Consider the following 20804-nt stretch of genomic DNA (forward strand, 5'->3'; position numbering starts at 1 on the left):
ACTGGCATAGAAAAGGGAAGAAAGAGAACAAAAACTTAGTTTCACTAAGCTTGGCTGTGAAGGGAAAGGATGAAACAGGATAATGTCCTCACAAGATGAAGAGTAGAAGAATATGTTGGAAAGCCATGATGTGACTCAGTTTCCCCTTGAGGTATAGTATTCTTATGGCTAGCAATAAAAACATATGCACAACAATTGCTTGCAAAGTTGTATTTATTTTTCAGATCCAGTCAACAAGAGAACAAAATGCCTCATAATGAAAACTCACTTTTTGAGTGAGATACAAATGTTTAGTTATTCTACTTAGTGATCATTTTTGTTCATTTATAAAATAAATACCTAGCCTGTTCTACCCGGAAATGTGATAATAGTGTTAACTGACCGCTGGGGTTACAGATTGTTGGCATATGTCTGAGCAAGAACAGGTTGTGACGTGCCTGTATCCGTAAGGTATTGTACTGCCATCAGGACAGCTAAGAACAACTTCTCGGAACTCATAGTTATCTTCTCGGCAGCAAAGGCATGAATTTGTCAGCTTAAAGAGTGTATAATTGTACCTAAAGAAAAAGAAAATTCAGCAATAAATGTTTGGGGATATCTTCTGAGACAAATGACGTCAATGTTCAAATTATAATTGTCGAAGTGATTTAACAATCCTTCCAACCAATTTATTCTTTTCCTATACCTTGCATTTCCCCCTCACCATGAACTTCTGATGTGAATCAGTGATATTAGAATGTAAGACCAAAAGAAATAAATCCAAAATGGAAATGTATAAGGTCATAATTAGAGCATTATGGTGCAGATACATAAAAAGATTTTTAAATATACTTCATGCCAAATTATTTTTCTCTCTATATTAACCTGTACATGAAAGTATCCATGAAAAAAAATATATATATATACATATATGTATATATATATAATGTCTAACATGCAAGTGATGGTTTAGAAACACATTTTCAAACAAGAGTTCTTGCTCAAATACTTTGAGTAATCACTGTGTAAAAATAAATACATTTGCCATGAACATATTATGTTTGATTTCTTTAGAAAACTGCTTTACAATGATTCATCACTATTGAAAATGTTTATTTCTCAGATCTCAATGTTTCAGATCTTTGTTTTATCAGGTCTTGATCATTAGCTGTCATGTAAAAAATGTTCCATGTAATGTTTTAAAAGCTTAATTTCCTCCACAATGTTACAAAATTAATGCCCAGTACACATTCAGATAAAAACTTACCGGACAGTCTTCTTGCATTCCCCTACACACCTTGCCATCTGGACCCTTTTCTGGCAACCACTGTACTTAATCGTCACATTCACAGGTGAAGATCTACAATTAGTCTTACCTAAAACAAAATGGACAACAGAGTCATAAGTGAGGTTTAACATTAACAATTGCTAAGTCTCAGTTTTCTTAACCTTAAGTAGAGAGCAACAACAAAAAATACTTCACAGCATTGTTGAAGGGATTAACTTCTTCAGAACCTAGCCCAAGGTACCTGGCTAATATTCAATAATTGTCTTTAATAAATGTTATCTTTTATGATTGTTATAATCACTATCATAGAAGAAGGAGGAGGGAGGGGACAAGGAGAAAGGAGGGAGGGAAGGGAGGTGAAGGGAATGCATTGTTTTTGACAACCATTTCTACTTTTTGATTATCCTTATGATCTAATATATCAATTTACAACACAACCTGGTGATATTAGGAGAGCAAACTACATTTTTCTCCTGAATATTAAATGTCTCTCTTATAAGCATCATTGTTTTTAACTGGGAAGAATGTTTCAACCAACATGAAAAAGAAACTACATTATGTACAAGTATCTAGGTTAGACGATCTGTTATGTTAAAAACACAGGAGACTTTCTATTCATGATCTGCCATTTTGTTTTAAACAAACACTAAATTTTTGTCAACAGTTGACATTTCCTCTACATGTGGAGCTTAAAGCTACTTACATGTATAGCAACATTTTTTTGAATCATAGACTCGGTCTTCCTATAGGAGCAAGAGAAATAGAAAAGAAGACTTAAAAAGTCTGTATTTTTGTATAAATAATATAACATTTCTTAACTTAGTGGAATAACATTACAAAGGGGAAAAGGGAACAGATAAACAAGATGATCTCTGATCCAGGAAGCATAGATGAAAGAGCAGAGTAATAAAAATGAGTCTGAATATTTACCCTGAAATTTTATAATAGTGAGTATAAAGGGAAAAAAGAATTTAAATTCTTCTTCAAAATAACACGCAAAGGGTAAAAAAAAATTCCCTCCCTTATTTTAATTGAATAATACCTTAATATTGATATTACTACTGAACACTGTAAGTTTCTCATAGGCAGGACTTTTATCTTACACATTATTATACTCTTATACCTATCAATGTCTCAAAGTGAAAACTCAATAAATCCAGTGTTGTATTTAAGCTGAAATCAAACTTTAAGCTATATTATCAATTATATCTTTAGAAAGAAAAATAAGCTAAGATTGAACCATAAATTGGGAGCATTTATTATTAACTAATTAATTAATTTAAAACTTAAGATTAAAACTTAGTATATTAAGGGGAGGGTAAAAATGAAGACTGTGTCACAAAGAAAGTTCTGAACAGTAAATTTACATGTGATTTTATGAAAAATTAACATTTTTATAGAAAATGATTAACCAGAATCCATAAGCCTTGAAAAAAACAAAGATTTTTTTTTTTTTGGTTTGTTTAAAAATGGTAAAATGCTTTCCAAAGCAACTTACTTCTAGAATAGCACTAAATTAAGTTTTATAGAGCCTGCAAATATAACTTTGCTATGAAAAATATACTTGGCAATAAAAGGTGCGAAACATAGCTGGAATGGAATTCACAAGGAATTTATGTCTATTGGCCAGACACGTACTTTTCCAAATCAGAAAGAAGACAGCTTGTGTTTATAAGAAGTGGATGTTGTTGATCATTACTTAAGAGGATGACTTACTTCTGGACACCAAGTCTGCTTTGGGCAGTCTTGGACCACTGCAACAAAACCAGTGTTGTGGCAGGAGTAGGAGATGCATGGGTTGCTGGGATCATCAAATGAAGCACCAATCTGGGAAGCAGGGAGGAAAGAGAGAACAAACTGATGATTCACCTAGATTTCTTTTTGAGGTTGAACATAAAACATGTTAAAAAAAAAATTCATGTTTAATGAATTTCCAGAGACACTTTCGGTCATTAATTAACATCTAAGAAAGAGTGGATTGAAAGACTCCAAATTCCATGAATAAACCAGTGTGTCTCCTTGAGAGCACAGAAGGTGTCAGGATTCTCGATCCCTAAATGAAGATCCATAGCTACCCAATTACTCTATTTTTCAAATATTTTCAAGAAAGGTTATTTTATGGTGAGCAGTTAACCAATTATTATGCTACAAGTTTGAGGGAAAACAAGAAATCTAAGTAGAAAAAAATCGTACAAAATAGTTTTATCAGATTACCACAAATGACAATCCCACAAGACATCCTACTTCTGCCTCAGCTTGTTTTCCTACTTCTGCTTGTGTTCCTATATTTTTAAAGTTCTCTGGATTGCTTTAAAAATAATTTATGTTCAAAATTCAAACTCCAGTTTGGGAAACTGTATTTCAAATTGCAAAGTCAACTTTCTGGTAAACTGGAATTTTGTTATTTCAACTATTTTGCATTATAAATGTTTAGAGGTAAAACTTTCCTTTTGTTCTTTAAACATCATCATCTTTTATGTTTAAAAACTGGCATAGTTTCTCAAGTCACTATCATCTTTGGAAAATAAAACCTAAGCAACTCAGAGAGGAATTTGAATGTGATAAGTTATTGAGCTAAAACTCTCATTGGCTCTGTTTTATATATTTAACATACTTCATAGATTTTATTTTAAACTTTTTTAATATTTAGTATCACCAGTTCAAATGTATTATCAATTTGAGAACCATCTGGATTTTATGACTTCTTGGTACTTTTTCTAAAAAGTTAAATTACTTTCCAGAATGCCAAATCAGACATCAAAATCCAGCTCTGAATATACATGTCGGTATATTCACATAATGGGGTTCCAGTCTCTGGGGGTTTTTCATTTGATCTCTGACAGTTTGGCCATCTGATCTTTCTGGTTATAATTACAGTTTAACTCTGTTCATTGATTTAAATGTCCCAGAGGGTGCCTTCTCCATCTGGTCTGGTCAGACCCCTGAGAAATTTTATTCAGAAGTTAGGTAGTTAATGATCAAGTATATTTTCCCCCTTTGAACTGAACCTTATATGTAACTGAGTGTTACACTTAATGTTCCTTTTGAAATGAATATAGGGGAAAAAAATGAACAGATTCTGCTCTACTATTACCTATAGATTTTCCATACTATAAGCTGTAAGAGCCTGCCATTCATTCATAATTATGTAAATAAAATATTTTAAAATTAAAAACAGCCTTACCTCATAATCAATACTGTTAAACAAACATGTTCTTGGTTCTGAAAAATAAATACATCGTTTTTTCTTAAAATAAACATAATTCTGTTTTTTTTTAATAAACCAGAAACTGTATATGGGATCATATTTATCAACCAGTTAAAATGTTTCTTCCCACAACAACATCATCTCCTTCTAATTTACTAATTATATTCATAACTGTTAATTCTGGGTTTCCTCCACTCCAGAGATAGAGAGGTTTAAGAGGGCAAGTATGATTCTGTTTTATCGATCACACCTATCTAGCATAGAGTCGACATGTATTAGAAGCTTAATAAATATTTCTTGAACACATAAATAAGTAAATAACTCTTGGATTCAAATAATGTATTGTGGATACACACCACAGTATCCAATTTCACAGCAGGTGTCGTTATCTTGGAACTTTACAAGTCTCTCTCCAGTTTTGCATGTGGGTGCAGAAGGGCACTCCTTGAGGCTACAGTCCACAGTATTTGCATCAGTACAGGTACACGTGTAACAATTGGCAGTCCATTCCTCTCCAGGCTACAGAAACAAACCAAGTTTAGACTTCTGTTCAAATATAGGAATGACAGCAAATTTGGATTAAAGTAGAGAAAAACTGTACTTACAGATTTCTTTTCTCCCAGTGGACCATGACAAACTGTTAACATGAGATGGTAAATGCTAATTAAATTTGGCAAAATAGAACCATCTGTTATATGTAGATAACCACAAGGTTGCCAATACTGTAACTGGAACTAGGATTTCAGAAACAGAATTATGGAGAATTGTATGGTACTGTAAAAGGGATAAATTACATCCATTTACTTGAGTAAATTGTCTCTGATGAGTATAGGTCTATTTCCTATTTTACAATTCCAGCATAGGATAAATATTAATTTCTGCTGGCAGTGGTCAATAAATCTTATGACTACTCTTTTGCTTACTGTTTTTCAGTCTGACTTCTACCACCATAATCCTACAAGTCACCAAGACTTTGTAATTATAAGGCCCTTATCATAAGGCCATTTATCAGTTTTTCAAGTTCCTTACAATTGCTGACGTTTTTAACTCTCAGGTTCTTGGAAATGTTCTCTTTCCTTCAGATTCAACACTCTGAAACTCCTTTCTTTACAAGCAGCTTTTTCTCTTTCCTCTCATTGCCTCTGCCCTTTCTCTGGCACTTTCTACCATCTCCAGTGTCCACTATAATGCTAAGTGGATGACTCTCAAATTCATAGCTCTAGGCCAGTTATCTCTTGTAAAGTATGGAGCCAGGATTCCCTCAGCCTAATAGTATCACGGCAGATCTATGACGCCCTCACACTCAATATGCACAAAACAGATTATATCACTTTGCCCCTGAAATCAGTATCTCATCTGAACTGGCTTATTCCTGTTGAGAACCAAATTATCCTTTCAATTATTTGAGTTTAAAGTTTAGGACTCATTTTGATTCCTTCCATTCAATCACTTTGTATCCAATCGACCACAAAATCCTGTATTTTCTCTTTTTTAGCATTTTATTTTATTTTATTTCTTTTCAGTGTTTCAGAATTCATTGTTTATGCACTACACCCAGTGCTCCATGCATATGTGCCCTCCTTAATACTCACCACCAGACTCATCCAACCCCTCACCCCACCCCCCCAAAGCCCTCAGTTTGTTTCTCAGAGTCCACAGTCTCTCATGGTTTGTCTCCCCCTCCATTTTCCCCCAACTCTTCACTTCAACACCTTCCTTTCCTGGTTATACTACAATGCTACCACAGGACTTTGTTATTTTTAAGCTAGCAGACTAGGATTTTTCCAGAACTCTGGAAAACTCTGACTCACACTTCTTCCTGATCCAATCAATTCCTTATACCATAGGTAGAATAATTTTTCTAAAGCCTAATTTTCATCTCAGCCCTACCTTGGTTGAAAACTTTTTTTAAAAAGTACTTATTTTTTTTATTTGAGAGAGAAGGAGAGAGTACAGGTGAGTGGAAGAGGGAGAGAATCTTCAAGCAGATTCCCTGCTAAGCATGGGGCCCAACTTGGGACTTGACTTTCACAATCCATGAGATCCTGGCCTGAGATGAAAACAAGACACTTAACCAACTGAGTACCCCAGGCATCCCTTGGCTAGAAACTTCTGATGCCCCTTAGAGACTTATAAATCAAATACTTTCTTTCAGCAACTTCTGAGGTCTGCCACAGTGTGACACCAAACTCCCTTCTCAACTTAGTCTCACTTCTTTCATTTTCATACCCTGGACTAGTCTACACATTGTTCTCAAATTCCAGTTTTGTAGTGAAACTGGACTAAGGACTCCTAAGGACTCTTCCAAAGTACACAATACATGTAACACATATGTGACACTTAAAATGTGCTCTCTATATAATACATATTTCACACTTTTCAAAGCTGTGATCACCAAGACAGCATGGTACTGGCACAAAAATAGACACACAGACCAGTGGAACAGAGGAGAGTCCAGATATGGACCTGCAACTCTATGGTCAAATAATCTTCAAGAAAGCAGGAAAAAATATTCAGTAAAAAAAAGACAGTCTCTTCAATAAACGGTGCTGGGAAAATTGGACAGCTAAGCATAGAAGAATGAAATTTGACCATTCTCTTACACCATATATAAAGATAAACTCAAAATGAATAAAAGGCCTCAATGTGAGAGAGGAATCTATCAAAATCCTGGAAGAGAACATAGGCAGTCACCTCTTCAAATTTGGCCACAGCAACTTCTTTCAAGACATGTCTCCAAAGGCAAAGGAAACAAAAGTGGAAATGAACTTTTGGGACTTTATCAAGATCAAAAGCTTCTGCACAGCAAAGGAAATGGTCAACAGAACAAAGAGGCAACCCAAAGAATGGGAGGAGATTTTCATAAAGGACACTACAGACAAAGGGCTGATATCCAAGATCTATAAAGAACTCCTCAAACTCAACACTCAAAAAACAGATAACCACGTCAAAAAATGGGCAGAAGACATGAACAGAAACTTCTCCAAAGATGACAAATGGCTAACAGACACATGAAAAAATGTTCATCATCATTAGCCATCAGGGAAATTCAAATCAAAACCACATTGGGATACCACCTTGCACCAGAATGGCCAAAATTAACAAGACAGTAAACAACAAGTTTTGGAGAGGATGTGGAGAAAGGGGAACCCTCTTACATGGTTAGTGGGAATGCAAGTTGGTGCAGCCACTTTGGAAAACAGTGTTGAGATTCCTTAAGAAATTAAAAATAGAGCTCCCCTATATTTGATTTGCAAGGAGAATGGTGAATGTAGAATGATTAAATTTCAAGTGGAAGTATTATTACCTGGAGGTGGTGGATGTGATGGTGGACATCCTGTGTAAAAACAGATACCACATGTTAGCCTCTAAAGTTACAGAATTTGTTTAGAGGTAAAATTTGTAATAACTGAAAATAATTGGCTATATTACTAGTCTTACAAACAGACTTGTTCTTGTCTACCTTCCCTTTCTGCTCCTCATAGCATTTCAAATTCTACCATTAGAGATTATTCCCCTTGAAGCTCAAATTTTAATGGGAGGGGAATACGGGAATCTAAAGGAGAAAGGAGAAAACATTAAGGTAAACTTCTCTTCAATTTTTTTAATTTGGCAGACACTGCCAATAAATAGGACAGTAAAATATAAGTATTATTATTTATCCAGTTTTAGTCCTTTATCTTTTTATCCTCTATCTATTTTCCCGAAATATTTCAATCTTACTCCATCTCCACCTGAACTAAATGGTTTAAGCTGGTTATATGTTTCAATTTAAGTCTTCACATATCATATATTTTTGTCAACTCAACAATTCACTCAAAATTTCAAATTCTACTTCCAAACTTCTAAAAAATCAAGTTAGTATTTTTATTCTACCTATCCAGGAAAAGGTCAGCCTAGAAGTAACAGAATGTTTGAGAGGAACTTAAAATTGTTACATGTTTAGGTAAAGGGGCCTCAACAACCAATAGGTACAGAAAAAGAGAAAGGAAATTAGTTAAAGATGTGGGAATTTGGGGAATAAATGTCTCTCTCTACTGAATGATGCTAAGCTAATCCCCAATTATAATGTTTAACAGATTAGCAGAAGCCAATAACAGGAGAGATAAATGACCTAACAGACATAGGTACACTAATCAGGAAGTTATATTGCCATCACTCACTTGTTTGCATTTTAGTTTCAGAGGTTTCCTTGACTTCTGTGGAAGCAGTGACTGCTAAGGAAATAAAAGTGGTGATTGGAGAAGCTAGAGTTTGACTTCTGATAAGCTGTTCTATCTTCTGAAATGCCACCAAACAAAGTTCTTTTTTTTTTTTTTTAAGATTTTATTTATTTATTTGACACAGAGAGAGATCACAAGTAGGCAGAGAGGCAGGCAGAGAGAGAGGGGGAAGCAGGCTCCCTGCTGAGCAGAGAGCCTGATGTGGGGCTTGATCCCAGGACCCTGGGATCATGACCTAAGCTGAAGGCAGAGGCTTTAACCCACTGAGCCACCCAGACGCCCCACAAAGTTCTTTTATTATTATTTGACTTACCTGTGGTAGAAATTCCAGAAGCAGTGGTTGTTTCAAATGCTTCCCTGGAGGTACCTAAAATGAGAAGAAAAGCAATGAACTTTTTCTGCTTTCAGAAGAAAGGTCCTAAGACATCTCCACATGGACCAAGAGTCTCAGAGACCTGCAATGTACTAATGCATCTATTAGTGTTAGTGCATGCTCCTGTGACTGAAACATAAGAGGTCTATTTTAGCAATCCCCCTGCTGACAGAAATGAATTGAATATTTTTCCTGACCCCAGTAAATTTTTCACTTATAGGTCACTTTCTCTAAATGATACAAACTTTTTTCACAAACCTATTGGTGGTACACATGTTCCTGAGCCTACACAACAGGTCCAGTCATCTATGATGAACCAGCTGATGATGGTCCTGTTTTCCCTGTCACTGCAGATGATAGCACAGTTATCCCCAGTCCTTCAGCTGATGTTCCAGTTATCCCTGATCTTCCCTCTGATGGTCCAGTTTTTACTGTATATTCAACAGAATTTCCAGTTGTCTTTGCCAAAACAAATAGTAAAAATTCTTGTCATGTTTTAAAGATGTCATATGTTTGTTTTTGTTGTTGTTATTAACCTAGGGGTTCATGCTGCCTTTCCCCTTCACTATAGCTTTCAAGCCTCTTCATGGGCACCAGTATATTTCATACTTTTTATTCTATGGTGTAACTTCCTCCTGGTTATGCTTTCAGCAATTCTTTATTGACTATCTTGTATGTTGTGTATGTTCCCAGCAACATGTAGTATTACTAATTTTATCATCCGAACAACACTATGGCCATATATAGTACAACTTTCCCTTTTGATAGAAAGGGGTAGTTTATTTGGGGAATTTTTTCCCCCTTCAGAAATGGTTATTGAACATTTATCAAATGTCTTTTTAGGCTTTATGTAGATAATTAGTTGCTTTTATTTCTCTTAGATCTGTTAGTATGAACTGTATTAATGGATTTCCCAATTTTTAAAACACTTTTGCTAAAAATTAATAGGAATTATTATTAAACCTTATTTCGTGTGCTTTAGATTTCTAATTTCAGCCATTTGTTGTTTGCATGCAAACTCTTAAGTTGCTACTTTTTTGGGGCTTTTCACTTTTTTTCTCTTTTGATAAGCTATATTTTACAGTAACATTTTTATATAATCCCTTTAGCATCCTCCCAATTTTCTTTTCAGGTAGTATCTACTGGTTCTCTCTTAATAAAGAATAATAATTACTAATGTTATTTCTTCTTCCCTTCTCCTTATCTTGTTCTGTACTTTCCAATTTAAATGCCATTTTCTTTCTTGATATTATTTGTTTTTACCACTTTAATAAGTTTGAGCTACTCTTGTCTGGTTCATGAGCTTTAAATAATTTGTTTGACTACATCTAATTAATAAGATTATTACATCTTCCTTCTCTTTGCTGATGTAGAATATATATTGGGGTTTGGAGTCAACAGCCAAGAAAGAATTCTTGAGATGTCTTTGGTGCAAAAAGTTGGTTTTATTAAAGCACGGGGACATGACCCATGAGCAGAAAGAGCTGCACTCGGGTCATGAAGAGTGGTCCCTTACATACTTTCAAGTTGGGAGGGGGTTAGGGATAGCTTAAGTCTTTAAGGAATTTGGAAACAGGATTCAAGGACATTGAAGGGGGTAGCTATTGTTGGGAAAAAGCCATTCATTACTGTCTAATAAAACCTTAATCATGAGACCCTTCTGATATATATCGGTGGGTGATATACTTGGCAGATGATTGCCAACACTATTCGGGGGTAAAGATAAAGAAAGTTTCCAAAGGAATTTGTATACATTAAAGTAGAGGTGCAGGATCCTGGGAGTAGGGCTAAGATTGCCTTTGCATTTAACAAACTACTAACACTCAGGCAGCTGAGTTCCTAGAAGAATGGCACTCTGCCTGTTTCAAGGACTTGCCAATGGGCTGTTAAATAGTAAGGAAATTTAATTTTTCTCGTATCTTTATTTCCAACATCTTCTCCATTTATCCATTTATTACTATGATATTTTTAGTTGGTCAAATATGAAATATTTATGAAGTTCTTTTCCACTTTTCTTTCAACTTTGGTTCCAGTTTTAGAGCTAGAGTTAAAATTTGTGCTCTAATCATTTCAGTCATTTTCAAGGCATCTCTTTGCTGTTTAACATTCATCCTCTAGTGACTTTATTATGAAGGGCTCATGGGTACATAATTCCCAGAATTCCTTCATGTTTTCAACTATTTGCCTAGAGCTTGATACCTGAATTACATTTAGCTGCACTAACAACACTTAGCCCATATTTTTCTTCTTTGAGTTTCTTAATGCTATTCTGTCTTGTCAAGTCTGATACCAACCTAATTTATTTTCTTTTTCTTTCTCTCTTTCTTTCTTTCTTTCTTCTTTCTTTCTTTCTTTCTTCCTTTCTTTTTTTAAAGATTTATTTATTTATTTATTTGACAGTGAGAGAGAGACAGCAAGAGAGGGAACACAAGCAGGGGAAGTGAGAGAGGGAGAAGCAGCCCCCCCCCCCAATGTGGGGCTTGATCCCAGGACCCTGGGATCATGACCTGAGCCAAAGGCAGGCTCTTAATGACTGAGCCACCCAGGCATCTCTTATTTTCTTTGCTTTTGAATTACTTTCTCTTTTCGCCTCAAGTTCCAGAGAATATATCTTTCAAGTCTAACAGATTTCCTTTTCTTTTTCTTTTTCTGTTTCTTTTTCAAGTCTAACAGTTTTCTAAATCAACTCATCAAATTGACTGTTAAAGATTTAAGCTTCCAGGTATATATCATAGGTCCCTTCAACATAGAAATTTAGAATTTCTCTTTTAATTGTAGGAAACTTGTCCTGGTTTACAATTTACAATTTTAAATATTAGTTCTGTTTCATTGCTTTTGCTTCTCCAGAAACTGAAATAATCTATATGTTGGATATTTTTATCTCTTTCCTGTAACGATGCCTAACTCTGATCTACTTAAACTTTTAATATGTCTGCAATATTTTTTGGATCGTCTCAATTCTATCCTCTACAGCCCCTGCCATGCTTTCAGTCTCATATATTCTCTGCTGGGTAGAATGGAACTGGCTTATATTTTTTAGATATTTTGTCTTTATTTTTTAATATTTCTCCTGAATTTTCATCAGTTCCAATTTGACACCTTCCTACTATTTATCTATTTTGACACTTAGTTTTTTAATTTATAATTCTGATGTCTATAGCTGCAGTTTGTTTCTTATTTTAAATTCCTGTTAATGTTCTGTTTCCTTTGTTTCATGACTAGATTTTTAGTTTTCTTGCTATTGCTGAGAACTGCTAAAAATATATACATTATATCTATACATATAAGTATAAACTATGTATATATGTCGGTATATATACACATATGTGTGTGTGTGTGTGTGTATACACACATACATATAAATGTATACAATTATATCCTTTCACGTTTGAAGGGGGTTAGGGATAGCCTAAGTCTCTAAGGAATTTTGGAACAATCTTTCTATAGATACTTGAATTTTATTTTTCTTTTTCATGTTTTTTTGCATTGGATTTTCCTGGAACATAGAAAGAGATTTTATGGAGTGGGGATGAAGAGACTTTAGTGTGGCTTACCAGATTTCTCAGATCAAGGGCTTCCTTTTATGTTGTTCATGGTGAAAGGAAGTTTCTTTTTTTTAAGAGGCATCTCTTTTTTGTTGGTCTTCTAACTCATACTTACTATCCTGTTTTCTTGAGACCCCTGGCTTTGAAGATTTCCTTCTTTCTTTTTTTTTTTTTTTTGACACCCAGGTTACAAAGATTCTTCCACCTTCCTAGTGTCTCTCCCTTGCCTCCAAGACAGTCTGTACCTTCACAAGACTGCTTGACCTCATTCTGTGAACTTTCCTATCTTCTTTATTTCAACTCCACATGAAAAAGGGCTCTGAATTGCTAGGTCTCAGACCTTCTCTCAGCAGTCTTGTTCAGCGTAGAGCCCTTTCCCTCAAGGGGTAAACCCTATTCAATGCTATGTTCTACCACTATTAAGCAACTCTCTATACTCCCCTCTCCTCTAGAAAGCCCTGACCTGATTCTCAGAGAACCACTCTGAGTCCCAGAGCCATCTTCCCCAATCTTTGGAGTCTCAGTCTGCTCTGTCCCTCTAAACTCCCAAGGTGTGGGCCCAGTGATATTACATTTTGCCGAAGGAGGTATGTGTAGATTCTAATGTATGCAGCCACCATTTTACTGCCCCCCCCCAGCTGGTTCACCATTAAGCTTAAATGCTACCCAATTCTAAGATCATCAATGCAAATTAGAAATCAGGTTAGTACAGATCACACCCTGCTGAGGATGATATGATGGGACACAGCCAAAAAAATGAGGACAAACCTTGTCTGATTTCTCAGGACTTGGGGTTCTAGTGCCTGTTTCTCCAGGGGTGCTGCCACCTCCAGTCCCAGAGGTTGCTTCAGGCAAGACTCTAGGCATGGCTTAATCTTACAACAGAAACTTAAGTTAGCTAATTAAAGTATGAACTTGATCATCTTTGGAGGATGGCTTACAAAAACAAAAATTTAAATTAAGAGGCTTAATTCTTTCTGGTACAAATAAGGGGAGACTGCCCCCTTTCTTTTTCTTAGACCATTTGCTTTGGCATATTTGTCATTTCAGATGTTTTCTGTCTTTGAAATGTATGTATATCTTTCAAAAATCTGAATAGGCTTCTTTCCAGCTTAATGACTCAGGAAGGTCTTTCTCAAGGCCTTGGGAACTATCTTTTGGGGATGTAAACATCAAGGGAGATAGTACTCTTATCTCCCTCTAGGGACAAACCTTCCTCCTTTATCAGGAGGATAAAACCCCATAAAACCAGTTAAGTAACCGTCACCCCAATTAACAGGTGAATTTAGGATAAACTCTGTATAATAAATGGTGTTTTAAAGTTTTCTTATTTGAGAACCAGTAATTATTTTTCCTGAGAAAATGTATGTAAAAATGGTCTGCTTGTAAGATTCCTGTCTTTACAATCTCTAAATGAATTTAGCTCATAATTTGCATCACTTGCAAGTTTAACAGTTATTCCATTGAAAACTGTTTTTTTCTCTACTGTCTTTGGGCCTGGGTATCTGGGTTGAAAGAGGATTTTGTTTTTAATTCTATGACCCTAACAGCTGAAATATGACTGTCCTTTATCCCATTAAATTGAATATATCCTTAAAATTTCACTCAACTCACTCATGTTTTGAGGTTTTGCTCAAGTTAAAGTATAAAGATATAGTCATAGTGTACTGATCATACTATCACTTTATTTTTAAGATAGAATAATTCTATCTTGTTTTTAACTCTGACTAATTAGTTCCCTAATAGAATTTCCTTTTGAATTCTCATTCCAAGCCTGTCATGGAACATTTCCTTGATTTTGATTCTTTTCTGATATAATGGTATTTGCCTTTGCATATATATAAATATTAATTATTTTTGCTCAAAAATAAAATTCTAAGGGAACAAGTACATGACAATTCTGTTTTCTAGAGCACTCAGTGTGATATTATTTACATAACAGAGAAGTATTGATTAATTTTTGATCTCCTGTTTTGACATTACACAAATAATGATAATTAAATTCTTTAGGACACATTGTCTCTGTCAAAATGTTAAGTAAAGAAATCACCTGTGGAGTATAAGGAATAACATAGAGGACATTAGGAGAAGGAAAGGAAAAGTTAATTGGGGGAAAAGTTAAGAGGGGGAGAAGAACCATGAGAGACTGTGGACTCTGAGAAACAAATTGAGGGTTTTGGAAGGGAGGGGGGTCCGGGGATGGATGAGCCTGGTGGTGGGTAATAAGGAGGGCATGTATTGCATGGAGCACTGCGTGTGGTACATAAACAATGAAATCTTGGAACACTGAAAAAATTAAACTAAATTTAAAAAAAAAGAAATCACATTTCCATTGCCTGGATTTATTTTGATTATGCTCTTTCAGTACCTGGTGCAACAGAAGTGGTTTCACCAAAAGCTACAAAAGTGGCTGCAAATCCCCTATCCGCTGCTCCTAATTGAAAAGAACATTGGCAATCAATTCACAAAATGATTGTCAGATTTAGTACATAATCACAAAAGACACCCTGTAAATTTAAATCCCAGATTAAAAAAATCACATTCCAAATGGGACATACTTAATATTAACAAAGTATTTCTTACCTATGTGAACTTCACAGTTCAATGGCACCTTGCATTTATAACTGGCAATTCTAGTCTAAATAAATGGTTGTGATACAAATGATCAAACAATACCTGTTCAATAGTCATAAAATTAAAAAGCCATTGAAACTATAATCATTGCTAAACTGACTTAAATTTCTCATGAAAACTTGAGTTCCCAGCTATGTTCATGATGGAGCACTGTCAAAATAAGCAATCGAGCCTGCAGCTTGTAGCTGAATATCAAACTGGCCTGAAACCAATGAAAGGTGATCTAGTGGTCATGCGTTCACCAATTCCCGTGGTACTTCCACAGATTCCTGAATTTATAAACTGTGTACTGGAAAACCATATATATTAATATATATTTAATGCAGTAAAATAGTAGATTTGAAGGAAAGATTGGAGAAAACAGCAAAATAAAAATCCACTAAAAACTGTCCATCATTTTTATGACATTCCCAATGATTCTTTGATATGTCAATAATACAAATGAACAACAACAACAAAAAAAAAAACAAGGGTGTGATGAAAGATACTTCCTGCTTTGGCACTTATTTTAAATTTTAAAAAAGCTATATTCTCTCAATGACATTCTTAACACGGTCTTTGACAGTGTGTTATCTTAATGAGGCTCAAATGGAATCACCCAAAGTTAATCCCCTATATATTAAAAACTACACAAAAAATGTATAGGGAGCTTTGGGGCAGCAAAATACATTGCATTGCCCTCTCCTTTCAAAGAACTTTAAATACAATGGATCGAGGGAAAGCTTCATGCATTGGCCTCAGCTCTCACTGGGAGCCAGATGGGCAAAGCATGACCCCATGCCCATCCAGACTCAGGCTCAGAAGTCCAGAGGCAGGAATCTGGGCATTGTGACCACACAATGCTCTGCTATCCATCACATTTGCATGGAGACCCAAGAAACACTGCCGAGAAGAAGCCCACACAAACCAGGACGGGGGCCACCCAGGAGGACGGGCAGTACCAACTGGTTAGGATCCCCTCCCTCAGAAGCCACCAGCAGCTTCCCGCAGGTCAGGAAGCAGATGTTTTCCACCTTGTATTTCCATACCTGCTCTGTCTCCCAAGGTTGTGCCTGGGCCAGCTGAATCTCCACTTGTCTTCTCACTCCCTGCGGCTGTAGTGAAGCCCTCTGTACCTTCCGGGGTCCCTGACAGAACAACGGGGAAACGGTTTGACTCCTACACACGCAGGGCTCTGCATGTCCCTCTTCCCGGACAGGACAGAAGTCAGGCTTCCCACACAACAGCAGCTTTCAAGGACTCCTAGGGTGTCTGCAGCTACATAGCTAGTATCAGTCTCACATCACACACAGCTCAATCATGAGTTCACCCTGTGTCACGTTCAATGCCACCACATAGGTGCTAAAGGGCCAATCCTGACTTGTCTGATTTCCCTGCGCTGGGCTCTCCAGCGCTAGGTTTCAGGGGCGTGCTGGGTTCTTTACCTCCTCTGGTGGCTGCAGTCAGGCTGCCGGTTCCTCCTGAAAAGAGACAGCACACTCCACGTTACCGTGGGCAGAAATCAGTGCACTTGCTCGGACAGAGACCCTCTCCGGCAGGCGCTATTAGGGGTCCCACAGAGCAGAAGGGGCTCAGGGATCTGCTTCACGTCACCCAGGTAGTGGACAGCAGATCCAGGAGCCGAACCCTGCCAGCCTCACCTTGGAATTTTGACTCTGACATGGTTCCTCAGGACACGTGTGCTGAGGGAGCCATGTTCTACGATTTCCAATCGGCTCTAGTGGGGGGCCCTCCAGAAAGGACATTTGACACAGCAAACCCAAAGAAACCATCAGCTTTTCCTCAACAGAGGGAAAAGCCCCACGTCAAATGGCTACTCCCCTAGTAGCATAGCATGGAGCAGGAGCGAACGGTTCTGGGTGGCCCTCCTTTGTGGACCCAACACTGTGGAGCCCTGCTCCAAGCCCCTGTCGCAACGACTGCCTGGCTGCCACAAGACCGAGCTGAAGCCCTTGCCATCGTGCCCCAAGAATGCTGGCCCGATTTGTGAACATAGACACTACATGCTCAGTCCCCTCACCCTTCAGCAAATTCCCGACTCTAACGGCATGCAGAACGCGCTGCGTGCGTTGGGCTGCCGCAGATTCGATCCTTCACCCTACCAAAAGATCATGTGCTGGCCACGTTCTGCCCAGAAAGGATCTGCCACCGAAATCTGACATCAGAAATCAGGCGAGGCCAACACAAATGTAGCTAAAGATCACTGGGCCATGGGTCCACAGATCAACACACAAAGTCAAGGCCCACTGTGTGCACTAAAGAAATGATGCCTCATGGTCTGGGATGGACTTTTGGTTCATGCTGAAAGTGACCAGAACTCCTGAGGGGTTTTAAGAAGTGGAAAGACATGGCGGCAAGCTGAAATTTGGGAAGTCCCTTGTGGTGGGATATCGACTAAGGGTTTGTTGAGGGGACCTTTCTCTTCAGGGTCAAGAGAACGACGACAACAACAACAAGCAACACATCAAGAGTAAGCACAAAAACTGAAGCACTACCTGAAACCATTTGCTTAGGAGCCAAAGTGCTCCTTTTTTGGAAACTGGATTTACCTGGTATGGCCCCAGGGCTGGTAGTACCAGCAGCGCCCACTCCAGTGCTACTGAGGATGCCAGCATCAAGGGTCGTGGGAAATGGATGTACATCAACACCTAAGAAAACCATAGAGGGAACTTCTCATTTCAACCACACTTGCCCTTTATTCCAAAGTGGAATGTACCTCTCCTGCCAGTTCCCCCAGAGAAAATAGAAGTCCAGCGACTTTCTTTACAGGCTTCCCTAATATTTTGTTCTAATATAACTTTCCTCCACTTTTTGTTATCATCCTTGCTACTTCCTTCTTGGAGTGGTTGTTGCTTTCTTTTGCCACACTCATGTTTTATGCATCTCAAACTGGGTCATGCTAGGTCTTCCTCTATATATCTCCATGATGTTGCTTTCAAAGAAATGGAATCTTCTGCCCTCATTACACTGTACCTCAGGGATGCTAGGAATGATGATGAAATGACAGGACAGAGCTCATGGCACCCTTATATTTAAAACACCTACGAGACCAAAATATATCCTTAGAAAGAGGAACATTTTCTCCTATTCTACACTGCTTTTTCTAAAAATCTGGAGTATGGTGTTACTGAGTTCTGTCATAGAGATGATTATCATGTTAAGGAGACAGAGGAAAGTCAAACTGGAAACCCTATGACAGCGCATCTCTCGAAACTGGTCTAAACCAAGTGAATTTCAAGTTTTAGAGGGTATACATTGAAATATGGAGATAAAGCTCCATAGATACCTTGTTTGCCAGAGTTTCTCAACTGCCATACTCTCACAAAAATTCTACAATAAAATCTAAATATCTCCGAAATATTCACTCTTACTTTTCTTTTTCCTTTGGTACATAAAAAAATAGGACACAGTATACTAACCCATACGGAAACGTACAGTCTGAAGACCTGGAGCTGTTTCTGAGAGGAAAAAAAAAAAAGAAATGAGGGGTCACATCAGATTCAGATGCATAGCCTCTAACACTTCAAAAAGTCTATGAATATGAGCTCAGTCTTGTGGGCCAAAATCCTGGGTTAGGTTCTGAGATGACTGTGCAGAATGCTTTGGATGCTCTCATACCAATACCCAGAGCCCCACATACCCCAAGACATGAAGGAAAACAAACAAACAAGCAAACAAACAAAAACAGAGAGAAATAACAGAATTAACCTCAAGAAAAGTAAGTAATTTCTGCAAAATGGCTCTGGTCACTGACAAGGCTGGGACTGAAATCCAAGTCATCCAGTCCCTCAGACCATAAGTCATAGGGCATTTTCAGGTAATGCTGCCTCTGTGAATCATGAACCCCTCTTGTAGTTTTGGGAACAACCAGGCATCCTAGTGATAGAAATGCCATATTTGCGACAAGAGAAAAAAAGAAGAGAACATGACGTGAGTACTCCCATGTCCCTTTTGGAATGCTTCACACCATCGTTTTGAACCATGTGTTAAGTAGTGCGAGAGAAGCAGATATGAGCATTCGCAAAGGTAGTGTCATGCTTTAATTGACAAGACTTGCCCAGTCTGGGCCAGGAACACTCCACCAACAGCCCAATACAGATCTCATCTTTTCCCACTGATCGCAAGCTCACGGGACATGGAATGGACACGTCTTACTCATCGGCATGGAAGGGTCATGTAGAAAGACTCTTTGACCCTGAACCCCAGAGACTCCCCAGGGGACAATGTTGCAGCCGGATAGACCCTGATCCTCCCGACCATTTCGGTGCCGATTCCAGTTCCCTGGAGAAAGGTCACCTCTGGGGCATTTCAGTGATTCTCATCTGAGCTCCTTCCAATTGAAAAAACCACCCTTCATTCAAGGTAGCATCTTCCAGTAGGACACAATAAACTCTTCTGCAAAATGGCCACATCTAAACGGGCTTGGAGCCACACAGGGTGAAGGGGAACACAGTGGCTCACCACACATGGTAGAGGACACATTGCAAATGTCTGTAGCATATGAGTGAGAAAACACACGTCTAGGCTTTCCTGGTGAAGGGTGGGGCTAACGAGGCAATGAGCGCCCCTTCTCTCTCCCTCTCTTTCTCTTTTTGTGTGGTGTTTTGGAGATGGAGATGGCGGGGACCCGTCTTGAATCCGGGCCCTCGAGTCTCTTGAAACCTGTCACAGATGGGAGTACAATGAATTTTCTAGCTACTACGAAGGCGGCGTGAGCCCTCGAAGGATCCGTTTCGCTTGGACGGAAACGAACATTGTTTGGCATTTTTGCAGTGCACATTCTAGTGTTCTTCAATATAAATGCCTGCAGGGTCAGCTTCAGGAGGATCCATAACGTGCCCCCTAACACACATGAAGTCTCACACCACAGAACTTGCTGTTTGGGCAAGATGTCACATCCTGGAGAAAAATACCCCCTAAACGGGATTTAGACCCATGAAGTACTCTTCTTCCACTTCCTACAAAGCCTCCAGTTCCTTGGCTGAAATCGAAAGGCGTGTACACAATGGATGATGCTCCCTCCAAAGGTTAGTGGCCAGAGAGGGCCTTTGACTGAGCACTTCCTGGGTATTACACTAGGCGGCACTAGCACAAGGAGTCCGAAGGTAGGTCCCATAAGGGAAGGGTATGTCCTTCCCCCTCCAAGAAGGAAGGAGAAAACTGATGTGGGAAGCATGCAAAGCCTTCAACTAGGGGCAACAGCTGGGAAGGAGAACAAAAGGGATTCCACTTCATTAGTTTTCGGCCTCGACAGCGTACCGAGCCTGATGCCCTTCCTTCCCTGCCGCCATGGATGCGCTCTTAGAAGAAAGTCCTGCTGCCCACACAATTCCTACAGAACCTCTAGCTGTGCCCGTCTGACACTCTGACTTTGGGACAAGAGGCGAAATGCATTAGAAGACCTCACGTCGTGATGTGCCAGAAAACCCCCTGGGACGTACAAAAGACTTGGCCTCGGAAAGACATTCTCAACTCGCTCCCACCTGCCTTTCAGTGCTTGGGACTCCAGGGGTCTCACCGGCTGGTGATCCCCTGCTCCCGCTCCAAACCCAAC

General features: G+C 38.3%; 1 protein-coding gene across 1 annotated transcript; it reads right to left on the bottom strand.

Annotated features, from left to right (window-relative positions):
* Positions 1-201: 201 nt before the first annotated feature.
* Positions 202-20541, bottom strand: LOC131839781 (apomucin-like). The gene is made up of 15 exons (XM_059187502.1): positions 20510-20541; positions 18686-18708; positions 17800-17898; positions 16675-16710; positions 16279-16377; positions 9012-9065; positions 8639-8692; positions 7783-7812; positions 5081-5112; positions 4832-4994; positions 4452-4489; positions 2984-3094; positions 1971-2010; positions 1247-1355; positions 202-557 (listed from the first exon to the last, which is right to left on the bottom strand). The coding sequence occupies exons 1-15, from the start codon at positions 20539-20541 to the stop codon at positions 374-376; spliced, it is 1104 nt and encodes a 367-aa protein (XP_059043485.1). The 3' UTR covers positions 202-373.
* Between the last annotated feature and the right edge of the window lie 263 nt (positions 20542-20804).

This window comes from Mustela lutreola, chromosome 8 (assembly GCF_030435805.1).
Source record: "Mustela lutreola isolate mMusLut2 chromosome 8, mMusLut2.pri, whole genome shotgun sequence".
NCBI classification, from domain to species: Eukaryota; Metazoa; Chordata; class Mammalia; order Carnivora; family Mustelidae; genus Mustela; species Mustela lutreola.